Raw genomic sequence first — 15,195 nt, 5'->3', positions numbered from 1 at the left:
ACATGAAATATTTGCTGCAGGTGTTACAATTACCTTGCATTAACAACGATATTGAAACCTATATAATTATGGAGGTGATGAACCCTAGCGTGCAAGCTTTCAAACTATATAAGGGTATAAAAGGGCGAAAAGGCTCACAGCTGAAAACACATCGAACTCCAAACTTGCTCTCGATATGTCATATTATTGGATAGCTCTGGTCCTATTTACCGCGCAAGCCTTTTCAATTGAAGGCGATACATCTGCTAGTTATCAAGAGAAGTGTGTTAGCCGACGGCTTATCAACCATTATCAATTAAACAACGAAATTTTTGGTGTGGGAATGTGCGATGGTAATAATGAAAACGAGTTCCGTCAAAAACGCCGTATTGTTCCTACATTTCATGGCAATCCAAGGCCACGAGGTGAACTTTTGGCCAGTAAGTTTCACGTAAATTCCTATAACTTCAAGCAGACTAACTCATTGGTTGGGTTGGTTAACAAAATTGCCCAAGAGTACCTCAATAAATGCCCACCGGTCATATATTACGATAGCTTTGTGGAAAAATCTGACGGATTAATTCTAGAGAATTTGTTCAAGGTAAGCTCGCAAGAAGCCTTTAGTGCACTAATACATAAGAACATTGCATTAAAAATGACAAATTAAGGTTATATAACGAGTTCACTAAATTGCTTATCTATATAGGTATTTATATGTAATCTGTACACCTTATGGACCTGAACTAGGCGATAGCCATATCAGGCATTATCGTACCGGTATAAGCTAAAGACATTCGTATTTAAATAGGTTTTCCCAGATATATTAAAGTTATGTACCATAAAATCATTAGTTACATCACATAACAAACAATCGCTGCGTCTTTGTTTTTGGAATGTGCATGCTTAATCTTCTGGGATTTCGACGCTCATACGGACGGACGGACAAGCGGAGATGGCTATATCGACTTGGCTATTGATCCTTATCAAGAATATATATACTTTGTATAGTCGGAAACGCTTCCTTGCACCTGTAACATTTATTTTAACGGGCAACGGGTATGATTAAAATATTATTTACTTTTCAGACAATTCCCATTACTTTCTACCACGGGGAAATCAATGCAGACTACGAAGCAAAAAATAAACGTTTCACGAGCCATATAGATAGCAATTGCAAGAGCTACATTCTTTTCCTTTCGGACCCATTAATGACGCGAAAGATTTTAGGCCCGCAAACTGAAAGTCGTGTAGTTCTTGTCTCAAGGTCCACCCAATGGAGACTTCGGGATTTTTTGTCTTCGGAGCTATCCTCAAACATAGTAAATTTACTAGTTATTGGCGAATCGCTCATGGCTGACCCGATGCGCGTGAGTATTAATTAATAGGGATACGTTTTTGTAATAAATAACGCGCTTCACACAGGAGCGCCCATACGTACTCTACACCCACAAGCTCTATGCAGATGGACTTGGCTCAAACACTCCGGTAGTGCTAACCAGCTGGATAAAGGGAGCTTTGTCACGACCACATATAAATCTTTTTCCATCGAAATTTCAATTTGGTTTTGCGGGACACAGATTTCAAATTTCAGCCGCAAATCAGCCGCCGTTTATTTTTCGGATACGCACTTTAGATTCCTCAGGAATGGGCCAGTTGCGATGGGACGGAGTTGAATTTCGTCTGCTGACATTGATATCAAAGCGGTTAAACTTTTCGATAGATATCACTGAGACCCCAACACGGTCAAATACGCGAGGGGTTGTAGACGCCATCCAGGAACAGATTATAGAGAGAACAGTAGACATTGGTATGTCCGGTATATACATAACACAGGAACGGCTGATGGACTCAGCCATGTCGGTGGGACACTCACCCGATTGTGCAGCTTTCATAACACTTGCCTCGAAGGCCCTGCCAAAATACAGAGCCATCATGGGACCGTTCCAATGGCCAGTCTGGGTCGCTCTGATTTGCGTTTATCTCGGGGGAATATTTCCGATAGTTTTTACCGACCGTTTGACACTTAGCCATTTAATGGGTAATTGGGGTGAGGTAGAAAACATGTTCTGGTATGTATTCGGCATGTTCACAAACGCTTTCTCCTTTACCGGAAAATACTCGTGGAGCAATACGCGGAAAAATTCCACACGTCTCCTAATTGGAGCATATTGGCTCTTTACAATTATCATTACATCTTGCTACACAGGTTCCATCATAGCATTCGTAACGTTGCCAGCGTTTCCGGACACCGTTGACTCTGTGTTGGATCTGCTGGGTTTGTTCTTTCGCGTTGGAACCCTGAGTAAGAAAAGGTTAGTCTCGCTACATTTGTATATAATATTTGGACTTCTTACTTAAAGACAATGGTGGCTGGGAGACCTGGTTCCAGAACTCGACCCATATACCGACGTCTAGATTGTACAAGAAAATGGAGTTTGTCGGGTCCATAGATGAGGGTATTGGCAACGTTACCCAGAGCTTCTTTTGGAACTATGCCTTTCTTGGCTCAAAGGCTCAGCTTGAATACCTGGTGCAGTCAAATTTTTCAGATGAGTAAGATCGATCCTTTATTATTAATCTTCCCTTCTATGCACCATAAACGATATCCTCTTTCAGAAATATCTCCCGCCGATCGGCACTTCATTTGAGTGAAGAGTGTTTTGCTCTTTTCCAAATAGGCTTTCTGTTTCCCCGAGAGTCAGTGTATAAAATCAAAATCGACTCGATGATATTACTTGCCCAGCAAAGCGGTCTTATTGCAAAAATCAATAACGAGGTAAGCTGGGCCATGCAGCGATCGTCTTCAGGACGCCTGCTCCAGGCAAGTTCTTCAAATTCCTTACGTGAAATAATTCAGGAAGAGCGCCAATTGACTACAGCGGACACAGAAGGAATGTTCCTGCTCATGGCACTGGGCTACTTTTTAGGGGCCACAGCCCTGGTATCCGAGATCGTCGGTGGCATTACCAACAAGTGCCGCCAAATAATTAAGCGCTCCCGCAAGTCGGCCGCCTCCTCTTGGTCGTCGGGGTCAAGTGGGTCAATGCATCGCACTAATGCCGAGCAACTTTCCCATGATAAGCGAAAGGCCAATAGACGCCAGGCCGCTGAGGTTGCTCAAAAAATGAGTTTTGGAATGCGCGAGTTAAATCTTACCCGCGCAACGCTTCGGGAAATATACGGAAGCTACGGGGCACCTGGAATAGATCATGGTCAGCTGGACATCGTCCGCGCAGAGTTTCCAAGCAGTTCTGCAAACTTAAATAGTACTGAAGACGAAGAATCTCAGGAAGCTATTGAATCTCTGCAGCGTTTAGACGAATTTATGGACCGGATGGATAACGATTCCAATCCTTCCTCACACACATTCCGTATTGACAATTAATCGCACATATTTTTAAACGCAAATACAAATTAATGACTTTGGTGCACTTGAAATTAAATGTATTAAAATAAAAAGTTTGATGGAACAACAAGTTTAAAGTTTTTTGGTATTTTGTAATGGAAAGTATGCGGCACTAAAAATGGTTTTTCTTTAACATGGATTAGACATGGTCACACTTTCCTACAAATCACAACATTGCGTTATAAATAAAGCACATCTAGTTTTGTGTTGAAAAAGTGGTTCACAATTTATAAAGCAGGTCATAGTAAAACACCGCTGGTTCCAAAAAATTCCGCGCATTTTCAAGCGACAGCAAAGGAATTGATGCGGTGAATAATTACAAAAATTATTATTATGATTATATGAAACTTGCCGACCATAGCAAAAAGATTGTTATAAAAACAAATCTCATTTTATAGCGGAGTTTCACTCCCAAAGCGATGTTATCCACCCATTCCAGTCAGTCATGAAAAATATACGCTCTAAAAAATATATGATTTTTTCTATAGAGATACACGGGCACACTAGACCCACCGATCGCGGCTTTGTGTGTGTTAAAAATGACGCTCATATCGTTTTGGGCTGATAATATTGTTCACGTTTTATAAAACAGATACACGGTTAAGCTCTGACCGGTCGTATTATTATCTGTGTGTTCTTGGTTGATACGTTTGTCACGTTTTTAAAGCAACGACGGGAAGAACAGTGCGTGCGTTTCTTCACATACAAATACATACAAACATATGCATTGAGGTGAGTAAATAAAATAATTCAAGAAATTACTCGGCCACCGCCCTAACTGTACAAACGGAAATACATAAAGGTAAATGGCTCAACGGTATTACTGATTAGGCAATATATTTATATATCAAACTACTTTAATAAAGTGTCCACAAGTATGTTCTTTGCATAAAGGCGTAGTCGGTGAGTCAGCCACGCCAACAGTAAGCAGTCGTCATTTTGCTGTCTGTCTAACAGGCAATTTGTGTGTGTATATGTGAATAAACAGATACCGGTATGCAATTGCAAAGCTGTTCAACTGTAAAGATCGGAATGTACTCAAAATTAGGTCATCACCTTGTTATGGAGATACATTTGGGAAACAGTTGACTTACTTGGTATTGGTTATCAGCCAAAAAGCAAATGCTGATACGGTTTGGCGCCTCAGCTTACTCACGGATACATACCTATGTACAGAAATGTATGTATACGGTACACAGTCTTAGATAAAATATTAGTACCGATCAGATAGCGTTTGCCTAAAACGCTTTTACATGTGTAAAGTTGTTTTTTGTCTATGTTTGAGAACCCCTTTATTACCTAATTCATTAATTATATATTTATGAATTTTTAGCTTTAATAGTAACTAAATTGCTTAAACAAACTTCTTTGTTAAAAAAAAGATTTACAAATACAAATATTTGGTGTGCGACACAGCATTACTAGTTCATTAATGGGAGGTACATGTGTACATACATACACACATACACATTGCGGAGAGTACAGATAGGTATTTGCATCCCATTTTTCCTAATGTATTGCCTACATGCAGCTCTCTGAAGTTCTATGAAAATAGGCACAACTAGTTTGGCAAGTCTTAGAAGCCAAGATCAGTCCACTGGCTTTAAGAATGCAGAACACTTATTGTTAAACAAATTTGGATTAAATTATACCAGAATAAAATTATATATTATATAAAATAAATAAATAGTATTACCTACATTTAAATTCTCGGGTTTATTTATAAGATTGAACAAATTTCCAAGTACCTTTTTTATTTTTTACTTATTGAAAATGTGATTAATTTTTATTTATTATTTTCAGTTTAGAATAAATACGGCCACAAGTAATATACATATTTATTCATCGAAACCAACCCACCACAAGAGCATAACCAATCATGTTAAAGTTTATCAGAGGAAAAGGGCAGCAGCCCAGTGCCGACAGACAACGCCTACAGAAGGACCTTTTTGCTTATCGTAAGGTACAACAGACAATTTTCTCTTTCCATTCTATTTTTTTTTTTTATATTTATAGTCGATTAGTATATTTTGTGGGGTGTCATTTATTTTGATCCTAGGTGATATAAAAATTTTTATGGAAGTTAGGAGAAGGCTTATAATTTATTAAGAATTAATAAATACATATCTCTTTTTCAATGTAGTGTTATGTCTTTTTCCTATGTGCATACTTTTGGGCATTTACATTTAGGTAAATTTTGTCCACCGCAACTACAAGTACGCCGCATCAACACAGTATTTTTTAGACTCGCGCCACACAGCACCGCATCAAGAAATGATACGGTGCTTTTTTGCTCGTTTCTTTTGTGCACTCCTTCTATGCTGTGCCAAATATGCGCAGGTACGCACAGACATTGCGGTGGTAAAACACCGCAACCGCATATTATGCGGTGTGAGTAACTCTGCTTTCTAAGCGAGTATACTTGTAGTCCTCAAATTAGGCACCGGTGCCGATTTTAGTTGTAAAATATGTATATTTGGAAAATACATACTTGTAATGTTGTCCATTTCTTTTTAATATTTTCGAATATAACATACCATATATGTTTCCCTATTACCATAATAATGTAATAAATATATATACAATTTTATAAGGAATATTTTCTATCCTATGTTAGTATAAACGTGTCATTAAGCAAATAAAAGTAGGTCAGAGGTAATCGCCACCCAGCTCCAGAAAGAGGGTGGATCTGATAAGATTGCCTTTATGTGTTTAATGGGTTGGGTAAATGGTTTGGTTTCACAAATACCCTTATTTCAGGCACAAAAAAAAAGTATGTCATTGTTTAAGTACATAGATAGACGGCGAAAAAATGATAAGATTTTAAAGTCATAAGAAACTGCGTTATAAATCCAAATACACCTGCAATATGAATCAAACAAAACCACCTTATAACGATATCTGATATCAACTTTTTTTTAACGAAAAGTGATTGAATTTATAAAAAATACAATTTATACAATTGGCGAAAATGTAGCAAAAATTTTTTAGATCAGGAAACCGCAGTAGATGTTTAGTTCTTCGAAAATGTAAATATAGTATTTTATTTTTTATATTATATATATAAGAGACATACATAAGAGCAGCATTTACAGCTTCGGGTGCTTTATGAATTTAATTTAATTAATTAGTTGTTATCCAATGGGCACCATGCAATAGAGGTTTTTATTCCCGTTAATTGTAAAGTAATATCCTATATTAGATTCGGTAAAAAGAGTGTAAATGGTTTAAGAAAGCGTTCCCGACTCTATAAAGTGGCAAACAATCTCACGATTTTTCAGATCTTGGGATCTGATAGAACTACAATGTTTTGAGTTCTTCCTTTTACAATTAAATATATCATATATTTTCTTCTTTTAGACGGCACAGCATGGCTTTCCTCATAAGCCTTCGGCTCTTGCGTATGATCCAGTTTTAAAACTTATGGCAATAGGGACGCAAACAGGGGCTTTAAAAGTTTTCGGTCAACCCGGAGTTGAATTGTACGGACAGCATACCTTGATGAACAATTCAGCATCGGAGCTTAATGTACAGTTACTTGAATGGGTGTATGGAACTGGTCGCATACTTTCGTTGACGGCAGCGAATCAATTAATTTTATGGGAGCCAGTTGGAACAGCGCTGCTGCCAATCAAAACGCTACCATTTGACGGAAAACTTAAAAAAGTTTCATCGCTGTGCTGTTCTCTTAGTAAGGATCTGCTATGGATTGGAACTGAAGGTGGAAACATCTATCAACTGGATTTACACACATTTACCATTAAGGAGCCTGTAATTTACCATGACGTTGTGCTAGAGCAGGTGCCACCCGCCTACAAGCTAAATCCTGGTGCAATTGAGTCAATCCGCCAACTTCCAAATTCCCCTAGCAAACTTCTGGTTGCATACAATCGCGGCCTTTGCGTATTGTGGGATTTTGAAAGCGCCTCTGTCGAGCGAGCATACATAGCCCCCGGACATGGACAGAGCGTTGGTCTTACAGTAAACTTCGAAGGATCTGAATTTAGCTGGTATCATGCTGATGGTTCGTACGCCACTTGGAACATAGATAACCCAGAACCGCCAACGAATGTTAATTATGTGCCTTATGGACCTGATCCATGCAAGAGCATAAATCGACTGTACAAAGGCAAGCGAAGGTTAATATAAACTAAACTAAAAGTTTTTTAGGTGTGTACTAATTTTTCGTTCTTTTAGATCCAACGATGTAATTGTTTTTTCCGGCGGCATGCCAAGGTCAGCATATGGTGATCACAATTGTGTGTCCGTTCACGTCAGCGATGGACACAAAGTGTGTCTTGACTTTACGTCTAAAGTGATTGACTTCTTCGTAACCTTTAACAATAATAGTGATGTCGCTGAAGTTCTTGTTGTACTACTTGAAGAGGAACTCTGCGCTTACGATCTTACTGACCCTAATATTTCTGCTATCAAAGCGCCATATCTTCATTCTGTCCATGCATCAGCTGTTACTTGCAATTACCTTGCTTCTGAAGTCGTACAGTCGGTATATGAAAGTATTTTACGAGCTGGGGATGAACAAGACATTGATTATAGCAATATTAGCTGGCCTATCACTGGCGGTACTCTCCCGGATAACTTAGAAGAATCTGTAGAAGAAGACGCGACTAAGCTTTACGAGATTTTGTTAACTGGCCACGAAGATGGTTCTGTTAAATTTTGGGACTGCACTGGAGTGTTGCTTAAACCAATTTATAATTTTAAAACTAGCAGCATTTTTGGAAGTGAGTCAGATTTCCGAGATGACGCAGCTGCAGATATGAGTGCGGAACAAGTCGATGAAGGAGAACCGCCATTTCGAAAATCAGGACTTTTTGATCCTTATTCAGATGATCCTCGTTTAGCAGTAAAGAAAATAGCATTCTGCCCAAAAACCGGTCAACTTATTGTTGGTGGCACAGCGGGCCAAATTGTTATAGCCGACTTTATAGACTTACCTGAAAAAGTATCTTTGAAATACAGCTCAATGAATTTGGTCAGCGATCGTGATGGATTTGTGTGGAAGGGTCATGATCAGTTAAATGTGCGATCGAACTTATTAGACGGAGAAGCGATTCCTACAACGGAACGTGCTGTAAATATATCGGGAGTGCTGCAAGTTTTGCCGCCAGCCAGCATTACATGCATGGCACTCGAAGCAAGTTGGGGACTAGTATCTGGTGGCACTGCGCACGGCTTAGTTCTCTTTGACTTTAAAAACTTTGTTCCAGTATTTCATCGCTGCACATTAAACCCAAATGATCTCACTGGAGCAGGAGAGCAGCTGTCTCGTCGAAAGTCTTTTAAGAAATCATTGAGGGAGTCATTTAGAAAGCTTCGCAAGGGTCGATCGACCAGGACCAACCACAGCAATCAGGTACCAACAACGGTTAGTAAGATAGTATATACTCAACTATTCTTTTATATTAAATTTACAACTCAACAGCTGGAAGCACGACCCGTCGAGAGGCAAATAGAGGCGCGCTGTGCAGATGACGGGCTGGGATCCATGGTGCGATGTTTACTTTTTGCCAAAACTTATGTTACTAATGGTAATCAACATGTTATATTGTTATTTGTTTTGGAGTAACGATAAAAAACGGTCACGAAAACATACTAAACATACAGATTCTAAAAACATTGACGCAGCGCAAGTTTGTTGGCCCATGTTGTCACGCTCACAAACTGCCCAAATCTGCCAAGCCCACACTTTTAATAAATTTTTTGATTTTTGTATTAGTCTTGAAAATTTGTTTATCAATTTTCCCAAAAACTTTTTGACACGCCTACAAACCGCCCACACTTTAAATTATTTCTATCAATATCCCAGAAAAATAATAAAAATGTCCTCTAGCTGAGTAATAGTAATGATAGTCGGGAACTTGACTATAGCATTCTCTCTTGTTTTGGTTTCATTTCATATACTAGTTGGAAAAAAATTATTAAATTAATTAAATCATAGTTTTTTTGTTTTCGCGATTTCTATCGATTTGGCAAATTTTGTTTTAAAATTTCACCTAGCCTCCTACTAGTTCTGTAATGAGTAACTCGACTGTAGCGTCTATTTTTTGTTGTTGTGTATACATCTAATTTGTTGTATAATTTTTACATTTTCAGTCAACATAACGTCGCCAACCTTATGGTCAGCAACAAATGCCAGTACCGTCTCGGTTTTCCTTTTGCATTTGCCACCAGCGCAGACCGCTGCAACTGCCGTCCCGTCAGCAAGTGGAAATGCACCACCACAGATGCCTCGCCGAATTTCTGCGCAGCTTGCTAAAGAAATTCAATTAAAACATCGTGCTCCTGTGGTGGGTATTTCTATTTTTGATCAGGCGGGTAGCCCTGTCGATCAGCTGAACGCCGGTGAAAACGGTAGTCCACCGCATCGTGTTCTTATTGCTTCCGAGGAACAGTTTAAAGTATTTTCACTTCCGCAACTAAAGCCGATTAACAAATATAAGCTTACCGCTAACGAAGGTGCTCGGATTCGGCGCATCCATTTTGGTTCGTTTAGTTGTCGCATATCCTCAGACATACTGCAGAGTATGCACGGTTGTAGCCCAACTAAGTCCACGCGTTCATATGGAGATGGAGAGTCGGCTCCTAATATCAGTGGAAGCTTGGCTGTAAGTCGTGGAGATATATATAACGAAACAGCATTGATATGCTTAACGAATATGGGCGATATCATGGTTTTATCAGTACCTGAATTAAAAAGACAGCTGAATGCCGCAGCAGTGCGACGGGAAGATATTAAGTAAGTCATTGTCATTGTCATACTGCTATTATTTTTATTTTTTGCACCTAATACTGTATTTTAATATTTCAGTGGAGTTTCGTCACTTTGCTTTACAAACTCAGGAGAAGCACTGTATATGATGTCTTCTTCTGAACTGCAGCGTATTGCTTTAGCCACGTCCACAGTCGTGCAACCCACTGGCATTGTTCAAGTAGAACCATTAGAAAACGAAGAATCTGTGTTGGAAGAAAATGATCCAGAGAATAATAAGGAAACATACGCATGTGATGAAGTTGTGAATACACTTGAAGTTAAAGATCCACCAGGCATTTCAACATGCACAAGGCCTGCAGAGGAAAACGTTGATAGAAATAGTGTTCAGCAAGTTAATGGAGTCTACATTTCAAATTCACCTAATCAAGCTAACGAGACTATCAGCAGCTCTATTGGCGATATTACCGTTGATTCGGTGCGCGACCATTTAAATATGACGACAACCACGTTATGTTCTATTAATACAGAGGAAACCATTGGTGAGTAATCATTTATTCACTAACATTATTCGAGCTATTTCGATTTGTTATTGTGTACGTATCTACATTTAAATGTTTTCGTTCCGTTATTTTTTACTTTTGGCAATTTAGTTCTAAATAAAAATTTAAATTTTAAAATTAGATTTTAGGTATACCCCCAAAACAACTATAAATGCTGATACTTTAATTATATCCAAATTATATATACCACATTATATCTGTACCTAACATTTTTTTTTCGGTCATCCCCATGAAAATGTAGGTCGCCTATCTGTACTTAGCACGCAAACCAATAAAGCCACAACTACCGTAAACATGAGCGAAATTCCAAATATTAATATCTCTAATTTAGAGGACTTGGAATCGAAAAGGTAAGCTTCTACAAAAAACATTGAAATAAACTTTAACGTACTAATATTTTTTTTACTTAACAGAAATACGACGGAAACGAGTACTAGTTCTGTTGTAATTAAATCTATAATTACAAACATATCTCACGAAAAAACGAACGGAGACAGCAAAGCAGGAACGCCAAAAACAGCGCCAGAAGAAAGCCAATTTTAACATTGACAGAAGCCGTAACATACTAATTATTTTATTACTAAACAGAAATACGACGGAAACGAGTACTAGTCCTGTTGTAATTAAATCTATAATTACGAAAATATATCACGAAAAATCGAACGGAGGCAGCAAAATAGAAACGCCAAAAAAAGCGCCCGAAAAAAGCAAATTTTAATGAATTAAATTAAACGCGATTTACACACGAACAGAAATGAAAGAATAATAATATAAGAAATTTATTTCTAATTTGGCTGAAGCGATGTTGTTGTTCCAAAACCATATAATTATTTATAATTTTACGCGACTGTTATATTATGGTAATGTTTTCATGTATTTTCTCGCAGTGACTTCATACCCGGTAACCGTAGGTGCAAGAGATAACACTGCCACCGAAACCGTTAAAAGGGCCCGCCCGCAATTTATAAATTTTATATTTAAATATGCTTTATTTTGGATTAATAATTCAAATTATATAGGAAAAATTTGGTTGTAAGGGTTAGCAATAGCGCTGGTGTCTTTCATTTCCGTTCGTTCGTATAAACGTTCAAACATTATAAAAATTGTCGTGCCCACATTTTTTAAATTTCTTTTATTTTCGGTTAAAATATTGTGATAAAAAATTAGGACAATAACAATTTGCTTTATTATGATGAACGAATTAGGAGTACAAAAAATTGCCTAATGCAAGGATGGGAAGAAAAAAGACTTTCAAGTTTAAAAGAATTTCTTTGATCAAATCCTCAATAAGCAAACTACATAAAACTGGAAGTACGCATTCCCCTACACTTAAGTTTTCAAAAGCGTGTTTTGAAATAATTGTAAAATATTTAATAACATGAAAATACAAAGTTTTTAGCACGAAATTACATGTATGTAATTGTTTTGCTAATATGTCCGTTAAAAAGGTTACATTTTGTGAGTATCATCAATGTAATTTTTTCATTCTATACAGGTGCAATTAAAAATATATGAGCCTTCACGTATTTAAGTACATAATGTAATTTAATTTTAGAAAGCTTACGGCTTTATCTTCAATTGTAGCGCGTTTAAGAATTCCTGAAGATTTGTAGTAACTTTTTTGTTCTTAGCTTTTTTTGCATTTTACCCCCTGTGGAAGGTTTTAAAACATCGTCGAATTTTCATATATTTATACCCATTACTCGTATAGTAAAGGGGTATACTAGATTCGTTGAATAGTATGTTACAGGCAGAAGGAAGCGTTTCCGACCATATAAAGTACATCATTAAGTATTTACCATAGGATTATTAATAAAAAAAATTTATTTTATTAAACAAACTGGTTTTACAATATTTTATGGAAGAACACCGATCTATTCAGTTGTAAGTGAAACTCAACTCCTAATTCTGACTTATTTTAAGATCACACCTCGATTTTGAGCTTTACAGCTATATATGAGTGGTTTTCTAGAATGATCTTCGGTCTTCGTGACCATATGGTAAATGGTACATGGACATGGTACATTTCCATTCATAGTTGATTCGGACTTTTTTATGGCATTTGTTATGTCTTACTCACAGTGTGATGTGCTGGTTATATGAATGGTGATGGTGTGAGACATGACATAGGATTATATATGTCACTCCCCCATTCGTTGAATTTGGCCAGTCCTCCGGCGGAAAGCCTAGGGTAGTATATGTTTTCTTTTACTCTCATGTGGTTGGGTTTGCTTTTCTGATGTATTCTTTTTTGGTTTCACATATTTGACAATCAAGTTCTTAGGAATATTTTTGAACTTAAATATTAAGTACAATAGTATGCTTATGATAGTAATTGTAATTGTGGCTAATTATCATCAATATGCTGTAATAATTTATGCTGGATTTAATTATTTCTTTTGAACAAAAGTTCTAGTTTTGTTACATTATTGCTTAAATAAACGCTTTGGGAAAAAGCTAGCATTGTATTTGACAGTATAAATTCATCTACTTGAATAGAGCAATTGAGAATTTTAATGACAGAATATATATCTTTGTTTATACAATTTTAATTTAGGACAGTTTTTGGCATATTCCACGTCAATAGAATTACTAAAATTCTATCGATTTGCAAAATAAACTGCCCTAATCACGAACAAAATTGTCACGCCACATTTTTAAAAATTTTTGGATATTTGTTCAAAGTTTATCGCGTTATTGAATTGTTATCAAATGCCTCTGTCCCAGAATAAATACAATTTCAGCCATGCTTAACTCTTCATGTTGGCATCGCATACACACATATTTTTATATGTACGTTTGTACATAAGTTCTTAAATCGGGCATCCTTGTTTCGTGACTTACGTTTTCGTTTTATTTCCGAGTTCAAGGCTCACCCAATATGCTGATGGCAAAATACAAAACGAATATCCAATAATGCGCTCTCTGAGTACGTGCAAAACGAAGTCGCAAAGAAAAACAAGTAATAACAAACTGTATATCACGGACGTTGGCTCCTGGAATTTGTGTGCTTGATAAATAATTTCGTTTGCCCACCTCTTAAAACTAAATAATTTCGTTTGCCCATCCTTTAAAATTCGTTTTTTTCGTTTGTTCACTCTTAAAAATAAATAATTTCGATTGCCCACCCTTTAAAATTAGATTTTAACGTTTGCCCATCCTTTATAATTAGATTTTAACGCTTTCCCACCCTTTGAAATTAGTTTTTTTAGTTTGCACACTCTTAAAAATAAATATTTTCAATTAAATATGTTTGCCCACCCCTTAGAAGTGTTTTTTTTCGATTTTCCACCTATTAAAACTAAATTTGTATATATGTATGTAATAACTGTAAGTTGTGGCGCCATTTCACACACATGTATTTTAGGATCTGAACACAGAAGCACTTATATAATTATGATGAACATACATATATGTACACATACATATATAAAGGTACAGATATATTTATATATACAAATTGTAAGCGAATGAATAATTTTTCTAATTTTACATTTATGTGAATTGGCGCCAAAACTTACAGTTATTACATACATATGTACAAATTTAGTTTTAATAGGTGGACAATCGAAAAAAAAAACACTTCTAAGGGGTGGGCAAACGTTAAAATCTATTTTTGAAGGATGGGCAAACGTTAAAATCTAATTTTAAAGGGTGGGCAAACGAAATTATTTATTTTTAAGAGTGGGCAAAGGAAAAAAATAATTTTAAAGGATGGGCAAACGTTAAAATCTAATTTTGAAGGATGGGCAAACGTAAAAATCTATTTTAAAATTTTTTTAAATTTTTAATTGGGCAAACAAAAAAAAATTTTTTTAAAACGTAAACGACAAAACTTTTTAAAAAATTCATATCTCAAAAACTGGACGTGGGCAAAAAAAACTAATTGGTGGGCAAACAATTCAAGCTTTTAAATTTAAAAAATTCGATTTTTCCGAACCCAGCTTCTTTGAGCTATGGAAATCGAGTTGCCATGAAAAGACAGATAAAAAAACAGAGAAGTTTGTTGAAATTCGAGTATTATTAAAATTAAATTTGATAATTATTAATTAACAACATACTAATGAAAAAAAGTATAATAAAGTCTGATTGAAAGAATCATTTTGTTTATAAAAATATATATTTTATGACAAACTTGTTCAACTTTAATGTTAAACAAAAAAAAACCTACATTTGAAAAACTTTTTCCATGTACTAATTAATTTATTATTTTATTGTTATTTGAGTGTATAAACATTTTGAATTTAATTTGTCTTAGAAATATCTTATAAACAAAGGTTTTGAACAAAAAAATACATCAATTTTTTTTTGTAAATTTTAGTATTAATCGTCACTAATTTAATATTTCAAATTTTAGTTTAGTTTTTTGTTGGTATTTTTTTGTATGGCTACATTCAATCAAAGCTCAGGAAAGATTTCCAGAAGGATAATGTTTAAAAAAACCCAATTTAAAACTATATGACTTTCACTTACATTTAATTAATGATTAAACATTTTCATCAAAATATATATGC

At 36.1% G+C, this 15,195-nt stretch overlaps 2 protein-coding genes across 7 annotated transcripts; both read left to right on the top strand.

Annotated features, from left to right (window-relative positions):
* Positions 1-53: 53 nt before the first annotated feature.
* Positions 54-3,455, top strand: LOC6730398 (ionotropic receptor 21a). 5 transcript variants are annotated; one of them, XM_039291192.2, is made up of 6 exons: positions 54-580; positions 1,065-1,346; positions 1,402-1,786; positions 2,186-2,281; positions 2,340-2,532; positions 2,596-3,455. In XM_039291192.2, the coding sequence occupies exons 1-6, from the start codon at positions 176-178 to the stop codon at positions 3,362-3,364; spliced, it is 2,130 nt and encodes a 709-aa protein (XP_039147126.1). In that variant the 5' UTR covers positions 54-175; the 3' UTR covers positions 3,365-3,455. The 5 variants fall into 5 exon arrangements, with proteins under 5 accessions (XP_039147126.1, XP_039147124.1, XP_016022838.1 ...); XM_039291190.2 differs by having other exon boundaries at positions 1,402-2,281; positions 2,596-2,755; positions 2,837-3,455; XM_016179291.3 differs by having other exon boundaries at positions 1,402-2,281.
* Positions 3,456-3,838: 383 nt separating this feature from the next.
* LOC6733135 (lethal(2) giant larvae protein) lies at positions 3,839-12,517 on the top strand. 2 transcript variants are annotated; one of them, XM_016179293.3, is made up of 9 exons: positions 3,839-4,117; positions 5,189-5,348; positions 6,746-7,524; positions 7,583-8,762; positions 8,832-8,937; positions 9,503-10,145; positions 10,218-10,660; positions 10,923-11,031; positions 11,095-12,517. In XM_016179293.3, exons 2-9 carry the CDS (start codon positions 5,265-5,267, stop codon positions 11,222-11,224), a joined length of 3,474 nt encoding a protein of 1,157 aa, XP_016022837.1. In that variant the 5' UTR covers positions 3,839-4,117; positions 5,189-5,264; the 3' UTR covers positions 11,225-12,517. The 2 variants fall into 2 exon arrangements, with proteins under 2 accessions (XP_016022837.1, XP_016022836.1); XM_016179292.3 differs by having other exon boundaries at positions 7,583-8,774.
* The last annotated feature ends 2,678 nt before the right edge of the window (positions 12,518-15,195 follow it).

Source organism: Drosophila simulans, chromosome 2L (genome assembly GCF_016746395.2).
Source record: "Drosophila simulans strain w501 chromosome 2L, Prin_Dsim_3.1, whole genome shotgun sequence".
Lineage (NCBI taxonomy): Eukaryota > Metazoa > Arthropoda > Insecta > Diptera > Drosophilidae > Drosophila > Drosophila simulans.
This window is presented reverse-complemented; position numbering and strand designations above follow the sequence as displayed.

Coding starts and splice junctions, on each gene's coding strand:
- LOC6730398 (XM_016179291.3), top strand. CDS start 176: ATGTCATATTATTGGATAGCTCTGGTCCTATTTACCGCGCAAGCCTTT. Junction 1,347..1,401: donor TCATGGCTGACCCGATGCGC/GTGAGTATTAAT, acceptor CGCTTCACACAG/GAGCGCCCATACGTACTCTA. Junction 2,282..2,339: donor CTTTCGCGTTGGAACCCTGA/GTAAGAAAAGGT, acceptor TCTTACTTAAAG/ACAATGGTGGCTGGGAGACC.
- LOC6733135 (XM_016179292.3), top strand. CDS start 5,265: ATGTTAAAGTTTATCAGAGGAAAAGGGCAGCAGCCCAGTGCCGACAGA. Junction 5,349..6,745: donor ACCTTTTTGCTTATCGTAAG/GTACAACAGACA, acceptor TTCTTCTTTTAG/ACGGCACAGCATGGCTTTCC. Junction 10,661..10,922: donor TAATACAGAGGAAACCATTG/GTGAGTAATCAT, acceptor ATGAAAATGTAG/GTCGCCTATCTGTACTTAGC.